The sequence below is a fragment of the Lemur catta genome, chromosome 2 (genome assembly GCF_020740605.2).
Source record: "Lemur catta isolate mLemCat1 chromosome 2, mLemCat1.pri, whole genome shotgun sequence".
Classification (NCBI taxonomy): Eukaryota; Metazoa; Chordata; class Mammalia; order Primates; family Lemuridae; genus Lemur; species Lemur catta.
In genome coordinates, this window is record NC_059129.1 from 128,673,622 (window position 1) to 128,696,227 (window position 22,606).

The 22,606-nt window shown below is 37.4% G+C and overlaps 1 protein-coding gene across 4 annotated transcripts in view; it reads left to right on the plus strand.

Moving 5' to 3' along the window:
• Nucleotides 1-22,606, plus strand: part of PHACTR2 (phosphatase and actin regulator 2) — a 116,068-nt gene that overhangs the window by 44,356 nt on the left and 49,106 nt on the right. For all 4 annotated transcript variants that reach the window (XM_045544496.1, XM_045544493.1, XM_045544494.1 and 1 more), the window contains exons 3-4: nucleotides 16,919-16,999; nucleotides 21,681-21,839. In XM_045544496.1, the coding sequence (XP_045400452.1) occupies nucleotides 16,919-16,999; nucleotides 21,681-21,839 (240 nt within the window). The remainder of the gene's footprint in view (nucleotides 1-16,918; nucleotides 17,000-21,680; nucleotides 21,840-22,606) is intronic.

Here is a 22,606-nt window from a genome sequence, read left to right on the forward strand (position 1 = left end):
GCAAGGCAAGAGTGACCAAAATAGCATGGCATTTATATAACAGGATTTCATTCTTATTTTTATGGCCAAATAGCATTTCATTATTTATGTTTCATTTTCTTTATTCATTCATCTTTTGATGAACCGGTGGAACAGAATAGAGATCTCAGAAATAAATCCATATATTTACAGCCAACTGATTTTCAACAAAGGCACCAGGAACATACACTAGGGAAAGGATGGTCTCTTCAATAAATGATTCTTGGAAAACTAGATATTCATATGAAGAAGAATGAAATTAGACCCCTATCTCTCACCATATATAAATATCAGCTCAAAATGGATTAAAGACTTAGATACAAGACCCAAAATCTATAAGACTACTGGAAGAAAACATAGGGGAAACACTCCAGAACATTGGTTTAGACAAAGAATTTGTGGCTAAGACCTCAAGTGGAAAGGCAACAAATGCAAAAATAGACAAATGGGACTATATTAAACTAAAAAGCTTCTGCACAGCAAAGGAAACTATCAACAGAGTGAAGAGACAGCATAGTGAGTGGGAGAAGATAATTGTAAAATATTCATCCGACAGTGAACTTTTTTTCATGTACTTATCTGCCATCTATATATCTTTTTTGGTAAAGTTTCTATTTAGGTCTTTTGTATATTTCTTATTGGGTTATTTATTTTCATACTATTGAATTTTGAGAGTTCTTTATATAGAAGTTCTTTGTTGGATATGTGATTTGCAAATATTTTCTCCCACTCTGTAGCTTATCTTTTCATTCTCTTAACAATGTCTTTTGCAGAGGAAAATTTTTAATTTTGTTGAAATCCAATTTATAAATTTTTTCTTTATAGAGCATGCTTTTGGTGTCATGTCATGCCTAACTCCAAGTCACAAAGATTTTCATCCTATTTTTTTCTAAATGTTTTATAATTTTATGCTTTATATTTAGATCTATGATCAATTTTAAGATAGTTTTTATGTAAGGTGTGAGGTTTAGGTCAAGGTTCATTTTTGCATATAAATGTCCAGTAATTTCAATATCATTTGTTGAAAAGGCCATCTTTTTGCTATTAAATTGTCTTTGTACCATATTAAAAATCAATAAGCATATATTTTTCATCCATATATCCTCTTTGGAAATAGTCTTTTCAAGCCTTCAGACTAATTTTTATTAGGCAGTTTGTTTTCTTAATGTTGAGTTTTGATACTGCTTTATATTAATATCTTCTAGGTACAATGCTTTTGTCAGATATGTTATTTGGGGATATTTTTTGTCAGACTGTAGCTTGTTTTTGTATTCTTTAACAGGGCCTTTTAAGAGTAAACATTCTTAATTTTGATGAAGTACGATTTATCTTTTTTTCTTTCAGATCATGTTTTTGATGTCATGTGTAAGAAACTTCAATAGTATTTGTTGAAAAGACTGCCTTTCCCCAGCTGAATTGCCTTTGCACCTTTGTCAAAAATTAATTGGCAACATGTGTGTGGTCTATTTCTGGACTCTCTATTCTGTTCTCTTAATCTATGTGTCTGTTCCTTCACCAATATCACACTCTCTTGATTACGGTAGCTTTATAAGTCTAAAAATTAAGTACTGTGTTTTTTCCAACCTTATTCTTCGTTTTAAAATTGTTTTAATGAATCTAGTTTGTTCGGCTTTTCATATAAATTTTAGAATCAGCTTATTTATATTCTTGAAAAGTTCCTGCTAGGATTTTTATTAGAATTGCATTAAATCTATACTGCAATTTGGGTAGAATTTGCTATCTTTACTATTGTTGAACCTTCTAATCTATGACTTGGTATGCTTCTTCATTTAATTAGCACTTCTATTTGTTTCATCAGCATTTTGAAGTTTTTAGAAAATAGTATTAGGCTGGACATGGTGGCTCATGTCTGTAGTCTCATCTACTTGGAAGGCTGAGGCAAGAGGATCACTTGAGCCCAGGAGTTCAAGACCAGCCTGGGCAATATAGCAAAACACCATCTCAAATTACCAAAAAAAAAAAAAAAAGAGAGAGAGAGAGAGAAAGAAAAAAGAAAAGAAAAGAAAGCAAAGAGGAAAAAAAGAAAACACTGTTAGGTTTATAAGTATTTGTTTTCTTTATCTTTTTTAGCTACTATAAATTATATATATATATTTAATTTCAATTTCTAATTATTCATTACTAGTTCATAGAAATACAGTTGTATCATGCTACCTTGCTAAACTCACTTACTAGTTCTAGTAGTTCTAGTGAAGATTCCTGAGGATTTTCTACGTGGATAATTATATCACCTGTGAATAGGAATAGTTTTATTTCTCCCTTTCTAATCTGTGTGCTTTTTATTTCTTTTCCTTTTTGCACTAGCTAGGACTTCTACAATAGTAAATAGGAGTGATGAAAGGGGACATCTTTGCCTTATTCCCATTCTTAGAGGGAAAGCATTCATTAAGTTGGTGGCTGAAGGGTTTTTGTAGATGCACTTTATTAGGTTGAGGAAGTTCCTTTTTATTCTTGGTTTTCTGAGAGTATTTATTATGAATAGATGTTGAATTTCTCAAATGCCTTTTCTGAATGACTTGATATGGTCATGTGGGTTTTCTTCTTTATACTATTATTATGGTTGATTAAATTGATGGATTTTTGAATATTGAGCCAGTTTTGCATTCTTGGGATAAACCCCACTAGGTTGTGATATATTATTCATTTTATACATTGCTAGATTTGATTGGATAATATTTTGTTGAGAATTGACGATATTGGCCTATAATGTTCTTATACTATTGTTGTCTGATTTTGGTATCAGGGTGACACTAGCCTTATAAAATGAGTTGAGAACATAGTTTCCAGTTCTATTCCTGGAAAAGACTGGGTAGAACTGATGTTATTTCTTCTTTAGAGATGTTAAGTAGAATTCACCAGTGAAATATTCTGGGCTTGACAATTTCTCTTTCAAAAGGATTTTAAGCTGCAAATTCAATTTCTTTAATAGTTATAGCACTATTCAGGTTATTTCTTTATCTGAGGTGAGTTTTGATAGAGTTCTTCCTCTAGAGTTCTTCGTGTTTCATCAAATACCTCGTCTCCTTCAGTGAAGTCCATGTTCAAATGCTGCCTTCTCAATGAGGTCTACCTGGATCGTCCTATTTCGAATCTTTTACCCTAACAAAATTGTTTTTTTTTTTTTTTTGAGACAGTGCCTCTCCCTTTATCACCCAAGTTGGAGTACAGTGGCCTCATGATAGCTCACTGTAACCTTGAACTCCTGGGCTCAGGTGATCATCCTGCCTCAGCCTCCTGAGTATCTGGGATTACAAGCATGAGCCACCACACCCAACTAATTTTTCTATTTTTTTGTAGATAAGGGGTCTCACTATGTTGCTCAAACTCTTGGCCTCAAACCTTCTGCCTCAGCCTCCCAAAGTGGTAGGATTACAGTCGTGAGCCACCAATGCCCAGCCCCAATACTTTTTTCTAAATAGCTTTGTTGAAATATAATTCATATACCATTTAACATGTGCAATTCAATGGGTTTTAGTAAGAGTCACAAGTCATGCAACCATCACCACAATCAATTTTAAATATTTCCATCACCCTAAAAAGAAATCCCATACCCATTAGCAGTCACTCCCCATTTCCCCCAGTATCCTAGCTCTACTTTCTCTTTATATAGCTTTGCCCATTCTCAACAGTTCTTATCAATGCAATCATATAATAAATATGTGTCTTTTGTGACTGTCTTCTTTCACTCAGCATGTTTTCATGATTCATCTGTGTTGTAGCATGTATCAGTACTTCATTTCTTTTTTACTGATTGCTGAATAATATTCCATTGTATGAATATAGCACATTTTATTTATCTATATATCAGTTGTTGGACGTTTGGTTTGTTTCTACTTTTGGCTATTATGAATAATGTTAATATGAGAATTTGTGTAGAAGTTTTTGTGTAGACATATGTTTTCACTTCTCTTATTTCTATGCCTAGAAATGGAATTGCTGAGTCATAGGGTAATTCAATGTTTAACATTTTGAGGAACTGCCAGACTGTTTTTCAAAGTGGCTGCACCATTTGACATTCCCACCAACAGTGTGTGAACATTCTGGTTTCTTCATACTCTGGCCAACATTTGTTGTTATGTATCTTTTTTATTCTTGCCATCCTGGTGGGTGTGAAGCAGTTCCCTCAGTGCTCTGGATTCTTCTTGTGCTACCTTACTTTTTTCATTTTCCATACCACATTTTACCTTCTAACATTTATAAATAATTTCTATTGTTTAGTATCTGGCCCCACTTCCTAATAGATTATAAATTCTTTTGTTTTCTTCTTTGATAAAATCTCAAGCAACTTGTATAGTTCCTGACTTATGTTGTGCATTCAGTAAATGTTTGTTGACTGAATCAATGAAAGGCTCTCGACAGGCCTTTTTTCATCCCACATACTGGAGCATTTGCAAGTGAATCTTTGTGACCCTGGAAAGTGCTAGAATTTTTGGGGGTGATGACTGTTTTCAATGATTCTTTGGTGTTCCTGTCACAGAGAGTTGTTTAAAAGAGCCTTAAGGAATCTTGAAAAGCTACAATAGACAAAATGAAGATTTCACTGATACAATGGATAGGGTGGGGAGCTAGTCTCCCATGAATGGATAATGAACTAAAGTAGCTGTGACTGGTCTGTGTGGCAGCATTTTAAAGGTCAGTGTGGGGACATCATTGACAAAAAAGGAGGTGGGGCGGAGGTTGTGTTTTACTTCAACCACTTGTGTACCCGTGTGTTTTATAACTGAACCTAATCAGACCAAGTGAGTATTAGAAGTTCTGTGGGCAAGAGACATAACATTATAATTATTTTACCATACATACATTTTTGAAATTCTATTGTTTTCCTAAAGATATGTGATGGTGTTAAAATAGATTTCTGCTATATGCATTAAATATAAAGGAGACTGAATATTCCTTTTCATTTTTTTTCTCACTAGAATGAATTTTTTCTTGGTTCAATCTTTCTGTACATAGGTGGATGAAACGAATCATTATGGCCCCATCTTTTTATTTATGGAGCATTTATTATTCATTATAGGTCTATTCTAGGGGTAAAACTCATTTATGGGAAAGAGTGGTATAATCTGAATGCTTACTTTTTTATGCATTTGTCATAATTGAAATTAGTGGTTTCATAAATATGAAATCCTGCCATCATGGGTTTAAAATAGCCAGCTGCACGATAAATGGCCAAACCATCAGGGCCCACCTTTTGCAGATAAATATAAACCTTAAGATCTTGTTTCTAAATGCAGTTGAGGAGACTCCCTTGTTTCCTGTGCATTTTGCAAAATAGATGTTTTGTTTAATCCAAGCTGAGTTTTGGATTTAAATTTGTTGCACTGTAGGGCTGACTAGTATCTTAAGCCTCAGTCTTTGCCAAGAAGAGTCAGGGTTTTCTAGGACAGGTGGACTCAGATAAGCAAGGCATTTTCACTGACCATTCTGTGAAAACATTCTCAAATGAGCTATGGATGCTATTGATTTTGCTGATTTCTGATTATAAATGATATTTAAAAAAAATCACATCCACTAGAATGAAATGTAGAATTGTTAACTTATTTTCCTTCCCCACCCTCCCCCACATCACGTTTGATTCCTAAGAGGGATGTGGAAGAAAGGAGCAACGTTCCCATAGTTCTCTTAATAAAACAAGGGTCCCATTGGGTTGAGACAAAGTGAGTTTGTATTGCTTTAAAAGAGGATCTGATTGTTTATATCCCTTACTTGGGTGGATAATTTCCTAATTTCATTTTCCTTTGGAGTGGTGCCACTTTAAACACTTTTAAAGGTACTACAGAACCCCTTCTGCCCTGGGTCAGAGAATTCATGTCAGGAAAGTCCATTATTTTATTTCCTTTGTATATTATTTCCCTTTCTGGTTTTGTTTTGTTTTTTTCATCCCGTGATACGAAATCCGGTCCTTATCACGGAGGGCTAACTCCTGGAAAGTGACTGTTTTTTGGCTTACATATTTTCCTGATTTGTTTCCCACTTGGAATATAAGTCGTAACCTTAATTCTTATTTCTTTTGTGTTAGCTGAAAGGAGTTTGCTCACCTAGGCTTATAACACTTTTTGTCCCAAGTGTTCTTTAACTGCTTCCCAAACCTAGACTCTCTAAGTTTTGAAACTGGTACTCATGAATTTTTCTTTATTCCAAAGTATAAGTGTTTATGTAGTACCTATTAGATGACAGGGCATAAGAGGCTATATGAGAAACATAAGAGAATTAAAAACATTGTTGGAAAGAAAACTAGATACTGGAAAATAGTTAGAAAACTCATTATGCATCATTGTAGTTAAAATTCCTTGAAAATTCCTTCTCATTTATTTTTCATTTCAACATGTATGTAGAAATGTATAGTCCAAAATATTTTATGGTTTAATCTGATTTTTTTAAGTTGTGGTATAAAAATCCATAACAAAATTTATCATCTTACCTTTTTTTTTTTTTTAAGAGAGAGGGTCTCATTTTGTCACCTAGGCAGGCGTGTCGTACACGATCATAGCTCCCTGTTAACCTCAAACTCCAGGGCTCAAGTGATCCTCCTGCCTCAGCCTCGCAAGTAGCTAGGACTAAGAGTGTGCACCACCATGCTCGGGTAATTTTTCTTTTAAGAGATGGGGTCTCACTATGTTACCCAGGCTGGTCTTGAATTCCTAGCCTCAAGCAGTCCTCCTGCCTTGGCCTCCCAAAGCACTGGGATTACAGGTGTAAACCACTGCACCTAGCCTGCTGTCTTAACTATTTTAAGTGTACAGTTCAGTAGTGTTAACTCTGTTCACATTGTTGTGCAATACATCTCCAGAACTTTTTTGTCTTGCAAAACTGAAAGTCTACACCCATTAAACCACTCCTCTTTTCCCCTCTCTCCAGCCCTTGTAATTTCTTTTTAAAGAAAAACTTGGATGAATCAAGTGCAAAACATTAGGGATACCAACTAAAGTTTCATAACCTATTTTAAATTAGATGTTGACATATTGCTAGCATTATGTAATTCTTTCTTTTTGCTGAGTTTTTCAATTCAATTCGATGCTAAAAAGTTCAAGTGAGTTACCACCCCATGAGGTTGGAGAAATGCTCCCTTTGTTTAATTTGGGTAATTTCTACATGTGGAGCATTATGAAGTAAAGTGTTTTTTACTTTAATAAAGGTTTTAAAAAAATCTTTTATTTCTGTTACTCATTTGAAGTTTTATTTAGGATTAAATTTAATGTAGGAGGAAGCTATGTGGATATTAATAATAATAATGATAATTAAACCTCTTTGAGTTTTTACTGTGTGTCAGACACTGTTTTAAATGCTTGTAATCTTCCCAATTACTCTGTGAGGTAGGTTACCATTATATTATATGGTAGATATATTCCATATGTAATCCCAATTTTACTAGTGAATAAACTAGTGAGGCACAGAAGAGTTAAATAACTTGCCCTAAGTTCTTGGGCTTTTGTAGAACGTAGCCAGTATTTGAAACTCAGAAGCCTGCCTTGAGTTTTTGTTCTTAACCCTTGTACTCTGCTGCCTTCTAGGGCAGTAAGCATATCAAAGTAAAATTATCAGTGGAATATTATCAAAGGAATATACAAAGGTATACTTTTGGAGAAGATGTATACACAGGAGAAAATAGAAAGGAGGAGAGAAAAACTAATATTTATTTGATCTACACTTTATGCCAAACACTTTACAAGATATTTCAATCATCCTCATACCTATTCAATTTAGGTTTAATACCTCTGTTTTCATATGTGGAAACAAAAGGCTCAGAGAAGTTTAGGAGCTTGCCAGTGTCTGGATTTGAACACAAAGGTATACTTTTGAGAGAGCTAGAGTATATTCTGCATAAAAGTATTCTACTAGATAGAATTATATCATATATAATATATAATAAACATACATAAATATTATATAGAAATATTTCTTGTATGTATCTATATAAATATGATATAGAATATAATATAGAATATAGAATTCTATATTTAGAAAGATTTTATACAGGATGTATTCTAGCTCTCTTAAGAATTATTTGTGTATGTCTATATATTACATAGCATCTATTCTATTCTGATTGTGTAAAATATACTATTATATATATATATCATATACATTAAGAGGAATATGTACTTCTTTATCTATTTTCTACTTTCTAGCCTGTTTATCTTCAAGAAGAATTATGAGACCTAATAATCACCCTAATAATCAGAAAACCTAAAAACTAGAGTAGAAGTGGGGTAGCTATTAAAAGAGAAGCCTTATGTCAAGTAGAAACTTGGCTTTGCTATCAAACTTTAAATGTTACAGTTTCAACTACAGTCAAAAGGTACATTTCCCCAAACCTTATTTTTTGTGTTTATCTTGGAAAATAAAAACTTCAGTTGAAATTACCTTTTGTCCTATCACGGCAGCGTCAAGCAGGAATCAGTTGCAGTTTTTCTCTCCTGGTTTAGTTTTGGCCTGGTCTAGTTTTGCCAAAGGAATCCTGTTCTTTACAAAGACCATGCATTCTGCTGTATATGCAGGATGGTAGGCAGAGGAGGGGAATGTGTAAAATGCTCAAGAAAAATAAATTTTTTAATCATCTTAAGAAACGTAGTCTGATTAGATACATACATGAAAGTAATAAACATAGGTCTTGGAAAATTGCTACTCAAATCTTTTTACTAACCTAGACTGGTTACCCCCCACCTAGTAGTTTGAGTTGGTGATGTTTTAATATGTATTGTTTATAAGATAACTAAATAAAACACATTTTTAAGGATTATATGTTACCTTCCCCGCTCCCCGCATTGTCCTAAGTTATGAAGAATTTCAACCACCTGTAATCCAGGGCAATAGAATTAGATATTTAAGTGAATGGGAATGTCTTCATTTAGGATCGTTTGCTATCACCAAGATCTCTTTCGTATCTAATCTTGCTTGCCATTGACTGCCTAATCCATGGTGAAATGAGATACTATCCCATCTCAATCAGAGTTACTGAGTCTCTGAAATGTGTAAGACTATCCAAGAGCAGATCACAGGGGCCAAGGGCATCAGTTAGAAATTCAGGCTTTCTGGAGCTTCTCCTCTGATGGCTGTTGCTTGTGATGTTCTAGTTTAAAAAACCTCCCACCATTTGGAACTTGAGATTTCTTTTAAAATCTGTTCTCCAGCCTGTTCTTCTTCTTGGTATGATGTTAGAATGTAAATACTCTACAGATGATTATCATTATCCTTGTTTCAAACACTGGTCCCCTCTGTGGACTCACCATGTCTTAGGTTTACTATCTTTTACCGTAAAGAAACAGGAAATGGAAACACACTAGCTTTTCATTGAACTGGATGAATCCAAAAGCACCTGTCTTAGGCATTTGTGTTTCTCATGAGTTTGCAAGAGTCAGAGTGGAAGGAGGAAGGTCGGGGAGTGTTTCACGTAGCACACAGATCTTGGCTTCTAATTATTCTCCTAAGATTACTTGTACTTCCTGGCCCATCTGGGATCTAGGACTTGCTCATTGTTTGAGTCTTGAACCTTTATCCCTGGGGAATAAGAACCACAAGTCCCCTTGGGTTGACCTACCATGGCCATTCCCAGCTTGCCTCTTCTGGAAACAGCAGTGATTTGGTTTCTGCCATTTACACAGGTCAAAGACAATCACCTCCTCCCTCCTCTGACCTCACCCTTTTCTGTCACCCCTACCACATGAAATTTTAAAAGTACTGCATATGGTTGTTTTATGAAAAAGCCTGATGCTGAACAGTTTATAAAACACTGTACCTTTTGTGTAAAAAAGGGGAAAATTAAAATAAAAAATTTGTGTATTATTCAGAAAGTATGGAAGAATACACAAGACACTAATAAACTGGTTAATTGCTTATGGAGTAAGGCTGGGGATTAGTTTGAAGAGGGGGCGGACAGAGTAAGAGTGAGAATTTGTACTATATCTTTTTATAATTTGAACTACGAGAATATACTGAGTTCAACCAGATTCTAGCTGTTTGACTGCAAAATGTATTTAGCCTCTCTAAGTCTCATCCTTTTCTGTATGAAGGAAATAAAAATAACTACTTAGCCTATCTTTCAGGACTACTGGGAGGATTGATGAGAAAATAAATAGGAAAATGTTCTGTAAGCACCAAATAAATAGATGATTACTATCAGATTAGTGGGGGAAATTGTGACACTAATTTCCCAAGAGGAGGAAGGAACATAGATATCTTCATCTTCCTCTTTCTTAAGGGCTGGCCAAGTTTCAAACTCTTGAGAGAATAAAAGAGGGTCTGTATAGTTCTCCTTTCATATTTCTTCCGTGACAACTGAGAGAATCTTTGGTTTCTGCTGGAAGAAACTTCAATTCAAAAACATTTATTTGACACCTTTTCGATTAGTCAGAGTCTTCACTGCCATGAGTCGTAACAGGCTTAATCAAACAGAGAATTTATTGGCTCATGTAACTGAAAAGCCCAGGGGCAGACAGCCTTCAGGCATGGTTGGATCCAGGTGCTTAAAAACTATGATTAGGAATGTCTCTGTTTTTCCTTTGAGTTTATGTTCCTCTGTATTGGCTTTGTTCTTCTTGTTGTTAACTTAAGCTCTTCTCTTGTGGAAGCACGGTGACCACTCGCCATTCTAGTCTTATATTCATCTAGTTTTAACAGCTCCAGAATAAAGAAAACCTTGTTTTCTTATTGTTCCAGTAAAATTCTCAGGCTTGATCTCACTGGCACAGCCTGGGCATGGCCCCTCTCTGAATCCATCGCCAGTGCCAGGAAGATACTAGACTCTGATTGGATAAGCCTGGGAGCCCAGAGCCTAAGACCAGGGGTGGGGTTAACCTGAGACAAATGACGTGAACTAGGAAAGGAGGAAAGTAGTTTCCCAAAGGAAAAAAATCAAGAGGGTTGTGTCCTAGACATGCCTTCCCACCTTCCCCGCAAAAAGACGTTTAGGTCCCAAATATCTACTCTCTGCAATATGTTATTTTTAGCATCATGGGGACAAAATAATAAACAAGCTATTCCTCATAAGGCTTAGACTAGAGTCATGTGAATATACAACTATGTACACATGAATTTAGTAATGAACAACACAGTAAATGCTATAATACAAATAATAGTAATAGCTAATATTTATTGAATAGCTTTCTAGTTTCCAGGTAGTGCTCTAAGCACTTTACTTAGTTTAACTCATTTAATCTCCAGAAGAACCAGAAAGGTAGCAGCTGTTACTCCATTTTGCAAATAAGGAGGCTGAGGCACAGAGAAGTTACTTAAAAGTGTTTCTGGAGCACAAAGAAGGCTCTAGCGAGTCAGGATAGTGAAATCTCCATGCAGGGGGCGCTGTTTGAAGAGGATTTAAAGCGCTAGGGTGGATTTCACCACAGAGCAATACGGAAACAGTAAATGAAGGAACGGCGTCTAAGAGATGCAGGAGATGTTTAGGAAATGGCAAGAAGTAAAGTTTGACGTAAACATTAGGCTTGTAAAAGGGAGGTAGAAAAAAGTGACGGGAAGCATGGTTAGTTGGGACCGGTTGTAAAGCTTGGCTGCTGTTCCAAGTTCAGCTTGCTTTGCAGTCTGTAGGACTTTTGAGTAGGGCAGTGCTGTGATTGGATAAACAAGAAATCGGCCAGACCCCTGAGTGTTTTTAGGTGGGGATGTTGGCTTTAGTTCTTCGCCGTACATTCTCGGGATGTTTTGGAAGGTTTTTTGCAAATGTCCTGTTGGGTGGCATGGGGTGGTTATTTCTTTAAATGCCTTAGTTCTGCCTTAGTGAAGGGTCTTTTTAGGAGGAGACCGTTTTTCTGACATTCTGTTTTCTGAGTTGACTGCTATTGAAGAGGGGTAAAGCCAAGCCAGGCTCTTACGGGACACTTTCAGCACAAGACAAGCGGTTTTCTGTGCTTCTGTCACAGTGTTACAGTGAGGCCATTCAGTGCGGAGAACCGAGAAGATAACATGGCACGCTTATTTAATACTCTTCTATTTGCTCTTCTATTTTGTCCAGTCATTAAACGGTGTTAGAATTGAGAATTAGGACTCTCTTTCCTTGCCAAATGAAAACACAAGTGACTTGTTGACTGCAAGATTTACTCTCCCAGATACTTCCAGAGTAGTATGAAATCCTGGCCAAGTATCCACAGAAAAAAAGCTAGTGGCATGTGCCCCAGCCTCTTTTCCTGGAGGCAGGCTCCACGCCTGCCTCTCCCTGCCCAGAAGGACATCATAAATCATTTATAATTTATGAGGAGCCGGGTCCTGTACTATACCCTGCTGGTAGCTGGTGTTTGTCCTCTCCACACCGTGGGCTCCCTTATTCAGTGCATACAGAGACTTTTTCAGATGATCCATATGACAGAAAGCTGAGAATTTTCCCTTTGGCCCAGCCAAAGAGTTAAGGAGGGAGAAGACAGAAGACTCTTGTTCCTTAGAGTTTTGCCACAAGCCTCACTTGCTTTCTCCCAAATTGGAGGCTGGGAAGGGACAGAAAACAAGACCGTTATCATTATTAGCCTATTTTCTTTTATTCATTTATTCAACAAAAACACTTTTTTTTTAAGTGCCAACAGCCTGCAAGTCGCCTTTGGGGATACAGGAGTAAGCAAAACAGAATTTTGGTCCTCATCAAGATTTTACACTTATGCATGCTAGGAGGCGATGGCCGCATATTATTTTTCAGGGAACAAAGATGGGTAAAATGGGGAAGAGGAACCAGCCATTGTACATCAGGTGGGCAGGGAAGGGGTTTCTGGTGATGTGACCGTTGAGCAGAGGCTTATAGGACATGATGGAGTGAGACGAGTGGGTAGACGGGAAAATGGCCTCCTGGAAAGGACAGAGGCCACCGTGCAAGGTGCCTTAGGTGAGAAGCCTGAGGGCCCCGAGGGGCTGGAGCTAGGGGAGCCAGGAGGGAGGGGTTAGGAGACAGGCAGGTGGGAGATGGGACAGCCTAAGGTTATGGCGTGTTAGAGTTGAGATGTTATTCCAACTGAGATGGGCAACCGCTGGAAATCTTTGGAAGATCACCAGAGTGTAAGTGTGAAGTCAGGAAAGTGGGGCCCAGCGCTTCCTTTACTTCCTAGGGCAAAGTCGAATGTGTGCTGTTGTAATTAGGTTGAACTGTCAAAATATTGATTCACTCAGTGCAGAGAGTGAAACAGAAATCGTGGTTTTGCTTGATTTTGGTATAAAAATCACTCATGCCTTTTCAACTGGGATAAATGTGAGTAACCGTGAGCCATTTATTTACTCAACTGGTGACAAGACTTTTCATGGAGACTTTACTACACCAGCCATCTGTGCTTCAGTAGCACTTTCCTGGCACTACTTTGGTTACCCTGTAGCTGTGGGAGAGGCCCCAGCATTATGTTGTTGCACAGGTTGGTATGAGCTTCAAAGTCAAGGAGCAGCTGGTGGGACGGTTGGGATCAGATTCTAGGAGGCTTCAGTCACTCGCTTTGCTCTCAGTGAATACACAGAGCTGACTCCTGCCATTTTCTACTCACAATGCCGTACTCTAGAGCCACAGAGAGCCTGGGTTTGATGAATGTGCAGAAGTCACAGGGAGTGCAATGTGGACCCCTCCTAAGGAATACCTTCCTAACAATGAGGGCAATCGGTAACCAAATCATGCCACGAAGTGAGCATCCTGCCTCTGAATGTTTTGAAGCAGGTGCTCGAGCACATCGCAGGAATGTTCTGGGACGGCTCCTGCTTTGCGCAGCACATTGGACTAGAATGACCTCTCAGATTCATTCCAATGCAAAACCCCTCTGAGCCCATGAAAAAGTGTCCGGTGAATGTGCTCTGCAAACATACAGACGCTATATAAACACGAGGCAAATATTTTAAAAGGTGAAGAATGAGATACTTGTACTTCTGTGAGAGCGGTGGTTGGAATTTTGTGCCCCGCAACATACCTTCCACGCTCAGTCACCTGCAGCTTGTTCTCCTTGGCGCTGTACACAGGTATCTGCATGGTGTGTTAAAAATGCGCTCAGCCGAAGACCAAACAAATAGCCAACAGCGTTTTCCTATCAGGGCCTGTTTATGGGAGGTAGAGCAAAAGAACAAAGCTGTCGGTTTTGATTCTTGGCAGGAAGCCGATGCTGCTGCTTCAAAGCTCCGGAGTTTACAAGGAAGAAAGAAGAAGAGGAATTTTTAGTTTACAAGGAAGAAAGAGTAGGAATTTTTAGCTGAGACTAAGTTAGAACTAAAGCAACAGAAGACTCAAAACTAAAACTAAAGAATCCTTTGAGATCCACAATGGAAAGGCAGAAACCAAAAAAAGGGACTATATTCCAGGCTCTCGGGTGATTTTTTAGTGCAAGGATGAAAGTTTGTAAAGGTGCCCAAAGCAGAGATTACAGAACAGACTTGATTAATGATACAGGATCACACCACGTTTGAGCTGGACTAGTTGTCCTTAGCGATCATTGAATCTTGTCCCTTATTTTGTAGATAACGGATTAGAGGCCCAGGAATTTGAAGTGACTGCCCAGGGTCTCCCAACTAGTTGTAGGAGTTTTGGGACTAGCATCCAGGACTCTTGACAACCATTCTGTGTTTTAGAAAACTTTTCAGAAGCAGCAAACAATGAAATGCTCTGTTTCATATGAGCAAAGGGTGGATGAAGATGAGAAAGCCGGCCGCAGTGGTTGCATTCCGAATGGCCGTGCATGTGGTTTGCCAGAATGCAGCCTGACCCCCGCGACCCGCTGCACTTGCTCTGACAGGTGCCATCTCCACATCCTCAAGCTTAGGGCAGAACAGCCGTGAATCTCTGGGCCTGTCCCCAGGAACGGAGGCCAGGACAACTGTTGCAAGAGGCCTAGAGTCCTGCCGCCCCTCAGAGCCCTGTCATGTATTAATGGGTTTGTACAATCCCTGGGAGGCAGCAGTGGTCAGAGTCCTTCTAAACCACCTGCAAAAATCTCAGCAATGTTCCGCCTGTCATTGTGGGTGTTGTTATTTGGCTTCCTGTGCTGATAAGGGTTCTCTCCTCTTCAGCAAGGGTCTGAACAAATTGAAACTGTGTTTAAGTAACCACACTCCTTCTACCAAAAAGAACTGCCCTGAAAGAACTCTTTGCCCCTATGCCAGATTGACTTTGTCCATTGAAATCACTAACCTTTAAGTGAGCTGTTGTTACTTGTTCTGGAAGGGACAGGAAGAGGGATGGGTGAATCATCTAATGCTGTGGTCCCCAACCCTTGGGCCGTAGCCTGGTACTGGTCCGTGGCCTGTTAGGAAACAGATTGCAAATCACCGCCTGAGCTCCGCACCCCACCACGCACGCACCCCACCACTGCACCCCCGGTCTGTGGAAAAATTGTCTTCCATGAAACCAGCCCCTGGTGCCAAAGGGGTTGGGGACTGCTGATTTAATGGAAGGGAGGAGAGGCTTCTGCATATGTCTCCATTGAAAACCATAAGATGTTTGTGGTCATTCTTTTGACCATTCATTCATTCATCACCTCATTCATTTTCTTGTTTGTGTATATTCTAATGCTGTCTTAAAAATGTTTGAGAAAACTTGCAACAAAGAGCATATGTACAATACATAAAATATAAATCGAGTCAGGTTGCAGAGGGGGAGGAAACAGAGATTCTACCCATGAATTGTCACATGAACTCTGTGTTCATGTCAAGTTTTACCCTGACTTTTCTAACAACCAGGATTTAAAAAAGAATACACAATTCCTAGTTATCAGAAAGGAAAAACAATCCAATTTCTTCAGGAGAGACTAAGTGTTGCTATTCCAGGCTCTTGTCTTTAGTAAACAATTTTCTAAGACTTTCATGAGCTTATTACGAAACTGGGTGCCCAAGGCACACCCTGCCTCCCCCTCCCTTTCAGTGTCCTTGCTTCAGGCCGCCTGGGACATTGAGAAAACACGTTGTTAGTCTTATCACCAGCTCCCTTCCTGTGTGTCAGGGCATGGCTTGGAGTAACGGCTTTAGTTTGGGTTTAGTTTAGTTGAAATGGCGTCATCTAGAGTAGCTCCAGGATTTTCCGATTATAAGGCCAGGAGTAGAGATCTTAGGGAGGGTCAGGAATCGAGTGGGACTGTGGCTGCCCGCTCTCCACCAGCCCACCTGTCCTCCTCCTCAAGGTTCCCGAGAACCTTTATCCAGCCCTTCTCTGCTGTGTCAAGGTCCTTTTTTGAACAGAGCATTTGGAGGGAATAGAATTCTGCAGAACACACTTTGGGAAATGTTGACTCAAAGGATTAGTAGGTGACAAGCCCACATGTTAGTTTTACACACCTTCTTGGCCCCTGAAAGTGAGGAATGGAGCTGGTGGTTGCATAGTAGGGTTCAGGAACTCTAACATACACACACAAGATGAATACTACAGAGGCCTCACTCCTAAGCTTCTAAAACCCATTCTGAAGTTGTACTAGGAATTTAAATTTCTTCCGGAAGAGGCAAGAATCAGTGTTGAGATTGTCATCTCCTTACAAGCCTGTGAAAATTGTCCATTCTTCTTTCTCTGTCTTCCTATGATGGGTTTTTCAGTGGATATATTAGAACCCTCTTGAATTTGTGAGTATGACAGGTAATATGAGCACATCCATAGAGTCACATGCTGCAGAATGCATCATTGCCAAAGACAGAAATATTTCAAAGTGAGAGGTAACCTATAGTTGGTGTGGAAGAGTATGTCTGGATTCCTGGCCAAAGATTACCATTGGGAAGAACAGGGGCAGTGGCTGGGCTGAAGTACTGGCTGGAGCCATTTGCCCTTGTCCTTGCTATGTTGATTTGACTCCAATTACATTTTTCTAGGCAACTGGAAAACACTGGGGTTTGAGCCCCTATGTGAACAGAATGAATATGCTCAATTCTACTTGGAATGTTTTTCATAATTATTTTAAGCAATGACTCGATTCTTACTTGTGCTTGTTCTTTTTAAAAGTATTAGAAAGGAAGATATCCACAAGACAAAGTAGAGAGGAGCTGATAAGAAGGGGAGTTCTTAAGGAATTGCCTGATCAAGGTGAGGAAATTAATCATACATTTAAAATAATTTGATCCTTCATTCTTTGGTCTTTCTTTTATTTTTGTTTGAAATTTAAAATGATCGTGGTCTCTGTCAGATGAAGCAGTGAGTAAGTAACATACTGCGAGAACCTTGCTTTCATTCTTGATGCCTTTGTGGGCTGCAGGGAATCTGGGGTATTACAAAATAGAAACCCAGTGGCTTTTCTGGTGAACCTGTCACCATATGTCACTTATCTAAACCCCAAACGCTGCAAAGGTCCATCTGTGGCTAGTGATTCAGATGAGATACAAATGCTTCTATGACTCCTTCTCTTCTCTGTTCTTGAGCTTCAATCTTTCTATTCACATCAAACTCAACTATTTGAGTAAATGCAAAGTTTTAGCTTGGTTCATGCCTTACTCGTTTCTTAAGACTACCACTAAAAGAAAAGAGAGAAGAGACATGGCAGACTGGCCTCAAATGTGCAATCAATAATGCATGAAAGACCAAATTAAATTAATCTGCTTTCTGCATTCTTTCATTTTTCTAATACTGATCTCTTTTTGTTTCTCTAAATCTGATTCCCTCTCACCTTTTCACTAACAATGATTATTTCCAAGGTTTTTTTTTTCCTACGTTTAATCTTCTTTCCTTTTTTCTCTATCCTCTCAAGGAGAAATCTTGCTCAGAAAAGACAAGGATTAGATAGAAACCAAGATTGACCCTCAAAAGAAAATATCAACATTGGTTATTTTTCCAAATAAATAACACCAAATGATTTTTATCACTCCCACTACTATTAAAACTAAGGAACATTTTGTTGTAACGTTATTGATTTATCTCATGCCTCCCCCCTCCAGACATTTACTAGGATCAAGTATTATTATTACTTTTATGAGAACAAATAAGATACTGTTAATTTGAAAATGAAATACTAGTACTTTCTTTTTTTTTTGATATATGTTCCCTGCAAAGAACTTAACATTTTTGGGCATTTACTATTTATAAATCAAAATGACACACTTTTTCCAGCATGTGAATAATTCCAGAGTGGAGCTGAGAAATGCTTTACTGTTTTACTCCTGCTTCAAAGAAAATAAGGAATTCTAGAGTGAATAATACCATTTTTCTTGAGCCCTCACAATTTTAGGTATTTTATTTCAGTTTCTTACCTGTCAAACTTTTCTCACTCTACTTTATAAATGAACTGTTTGTCTTCCCTAATTTTCTATTACCTTGAAGCTATTTATTTCCTGTCTGGGACTTTTAAAAATAAAAAAAATGCACATCCCTAACTTTTTAAAACCTAAAGTATCAAAATTCGTCTCCATGTAATCTCTTTGGAGGCAGTAGAGAAATTACATACCCTCTGAGTGCTGAACACTGAACCATCATCAGCTTTATGGAGTGGGCCAAGGCATTTGTTTGGCATCTTTTATTTGGAAATATTTTAAAGAAAGAAAAAAGTGGAAAGATTTACTATTAAAACTGTTCGTAGGTTTAAAGATAGAGATTAAAGGCCCATTTTTTTCCTGATTAAAATTTGTAGGTAGAAAAAAGAGTTTATTTTTTCTAAAATCAAGTAGCAATGGTCAACATAAAGAAATGCTTAGCATTGCTTGGTTTTTATTTGGCAGAAGTGGTTAAACTATTTGCCTCATAGACTACAATTTCTTGGGCCAACATATATTTATTTCTCAGAAATTGGACTCTATTTGACCTTCTTATTTAACTTTTGCAGCTGAACGTTAAAAGTTTTTAAAAATTAAAAAAAAAAGATAATTTTTAACCTAAACATAATGTAATAGTTTTAATGTTTGAGAAGTCATAAACTACTGAGTTTTTTACTTTCCACCTTTTGCATGATTCCTATACAAAACTGTAGAATTTGCCTATGGTTGAAAGTTCCAAGGGATACCTGTTATAAATGGAATCCTTCTCCTTTGCAGCTGAGGGCTGGAGAAAATAGTTTGCTGTCACTTTTCCCAAAGACAATTATCTTGAGAATTTCGGTCTGGAAAACTGGAAGCTGCTGTTCTTGGTGACAGCCTCCTCTCTTCTGCCAATGAAGCTTCATTCTTTGCCTTGATCTTTTCAACCTCGCCTCGCTCTTAACAGTGCCTGTCAATCAAGCCCTTTATTCAGTGAGCTAGATAGACTTTAAATCCCTCCAGCTACCCTGGCTTTGACCTCATCCCTTCCTGGCCCACACCTGCACACACAGCTTTTATTATTACTCCTTTTAGATTCTCTTTTTCACACCAAGACACACCTTCAATCTAGAAGTTCAGCAATTTGTCTTATCTCCTGAGAAGTCCATGGTCTAATCCAAAGTTACTTTTTACCTCTGCTTCTTTCCTTCCACATTTTCCCTTTGCTTTCGACAGCATAGAGGTGTTTTTTGCTTTCTTCTCCTACCACTTACTTTCAAACTTCTAATGAATCACTCACCTTTTGCTCATACATGATTTCCTCCACGTATCTGTTCCTGCTTTATATCCCCAACTGTTTACCAGACAGAGAGAAACTCCTTCAAACTGTCATGCTCCTGATTTAACCACTTGTTTCTGATTGTGCTTTATCTCTCATTTTACTTTAAGTTTACAACTATTAATACTTTCTGAGTTTTCTTTCCTTTGCGTACAAATGCTCCTGTGAGACTTGTTGGCCTGGCCTCTTATTGTCACCTGTCGTGTAGCTCAGCATCTTTTCTTGCCTTTTTTTTTTGCTATGCTTATATTTCGCTGACATACATACACTATATCAAGAATTTAACTTACTTTAATTCTAAAACAAATTTATTAGCCCACAGTACTAGAAAACCTTTTCAATACACACACCAACTAGTTAATAACTTTAATTCTCCTCTATTTTATTTTTGAATTCCATATTTATCACAAACATGTCTCTTTCTCTACAGTTGTTTTCATATGCACTAGCTTTATTTCATGCCTCAAAGTAAGTATCTTTCCACATTCTTGACTATTTTTCTCTAGCATACAATAATCCAGTTGTTTCTTGTGTCACAACTATTTAATTTTCTCACTAGCTGTTTTGTTCTAAATTTTATAAATCTGTTAATTTACTAAAGAATTTTAATATAATAATGCTTAAAATAGAATTAATTCATCATTAACATGGCTTTAACATATTGTTATTACCAACTAAAGTCGAAGAAAACCAAGATAAATTTATATTTGAGTTACCTAAAATCTGAGGACTTTTATATAAAGAAGTGGTTTTCCATTTTGTTTGGAATTTTCCATTCTTTCTTCATTTTTATTTTATCTGGACACATTGTGTCCTCCCCTCCCTTTTTTACAGCTAATTTCTTGGGATCCAATAATAGGAATTAAGAATCTTTTGGGTTCTTTTGGTTTGAGATATATTCTTTAAAAAATTCCTACCTTAATTTTACTGAAATAGTTAAGATTCACTTGCAATGACATTGCTTAAATTATTGTCTATTTTAGCTTTACACAGGACTCAGATTATAGGTTCTTGGGAGTTATATGACTAAGCAACAATTGCTTGTTCATTCTGAGCATGACATAATATCATGACATGTGTTTTACTTATAAAAATGTCATGCCTGTTTCTGTCAAGATGAATAGGTTTTATTGCCAAGCCACAGCAGTTCAATCATATTTAATGAAAATTTGAGAAATGGTCTCTGTTTTATGATTACCAAAATAAGATTAATCAAAAATTCCATAGAAACAGCTCTAATCATGCATTTCTTCAAGTTTGCTAAGTCAAAATTTCAATTCATTTATTTTTCTTTTACAAACCTCTTAAATTTTTCCAGAGATGAAGTAGGGTTAATTTTTTCAAGCATCACTGAATTAAAAGTTTCTAGAAAATCTCTTTCACTTTAGAAACCCCCAGAAATTATGAAAGTTTAGGGGTTAAAACTAGTTATTTATGACTTCGATAATTATTCAAAATTTTATTTTCAACTGATTTTTTAAAAATTCCTCTGTCCTTACTTTTTCTGTGTTTTTTTTCCCCTCTAATGTTTTCAAATTATTATTAGGCCAATTTAAGTTTTTCATCAGTTATATATAATAATTACCTGAGTGATTTTAATCTTTCCATAAATAACAAAACAAAAATAAAATTAGCCTTGCTACCATCTTTTCCTTGAACATAGACTAACAGTTATATTACTGTGTGAAGTTAGCACACCTTATATGTAATATAGTCTGGAAACAGTGGTGCTTAGAAATTTTCATACTCTCCCACCAATTGTTTGTATACGTAATTACATTTCATGTTATTTGTGTATTTTCATTCACCTTGTGTTTTTGGTGCTTGTTAAAATGTTTATTCCATTTTCCAGATTATTCCTTTCACCATTCCGTTTCTGAATGAGAAAGACACTTAAGTATTGACTTCAACCAAACCTAAGCACTGGAACAGAGGGACTCTGCTGCCCTGGGATTGTGTAATTAGGATAATTATTCCTACTGTCTTGAAATGGCGCACGGATCTTCCTTCCATAGCTGCTTTCCCCCAACACTAAGGACTTTCTAGCTCTTTTGTTTTGAATAAATTATTTGGTGAAACAGTGCAGGATGGATTGGGTTCCCAGGCACTGAAACGTGAACCTAAATCCTACCATCCTAGTAACTGGAAAACTTGTTTTTAAGAAAGCCATCAAGTTAGACATCTAGGTGTTTCTTTCCCCTTTTAGATGGAGATGTAACAGTTAACTTTGAAAATTCAAACGGGCACATGATACCCATCGGAGAGGAATCTACCCGAGAGGAAAATATAGTAAAGTCTGAAGAAGGTAATGGCTCTGTTTCTGAAAAAACACCACCTCTGGAGGAAAAGGCAGAAGATAAGAAAGGTAAAATAAAAGAGAACCTGTATTATGTACTTTAGTACAGCTCAATGTCTAGAACCAGGTCTTGGGCTCCAAATAGGGACTCTAAAACCAGCAAATTCTGCAGAGAGAAGGTTTATAAATACAAAGAAGAGAGAAATAATAACTAGTGAAGAGAAATGGGATGATTTTCTCAAGTAGATGCATCCAAATTTTAAGCACACTGTTTGATTTTTTATTATTAAAGAGGGTTAACTAAAGGTAATAATCTGAAGGAGTAGCCTCTTTAATCATTAGAGATGTTTGAGAATTTTGTAGTTTTCTTAAGAGCTTTTTCTCAGGATCTTAAAAAAGTGAGAAATCTGAACATCTTTCTCTGCTGGTTACAACTAACTGGGCCCTGTGGGCAGCTCAGCATGGAGAAATATCAAACCCCATGTGGCTCCTTCAGCCCAGCACTTTCTCTCCAGCAGTGGGAACTTGGCAGGCGCCAACCACATTCCCAATATCATAGGTTCTAGACATTTCTGAGAGAGACCCAGGAATAGTTCCCAGAGATGGCAGTGCTTTGGTTGCTCTGTCGGCTGATTGCCACAGCCTCTGCTCCGAGGGATTTGCCTATGCAATTGGCTATTTCAAAATGTGCCAGAGGCAGTTATGTGATTCCCTGAAGGCTTCTTTAGAGACCTTGGTTTCTAAAGTGAATATGGTAGAGTGAGATACCTGCAAAATATGTGTCTATCAGGGACCCCCAGAACCTTCACAGAGTTTTGGTCATGGATTGATTACAT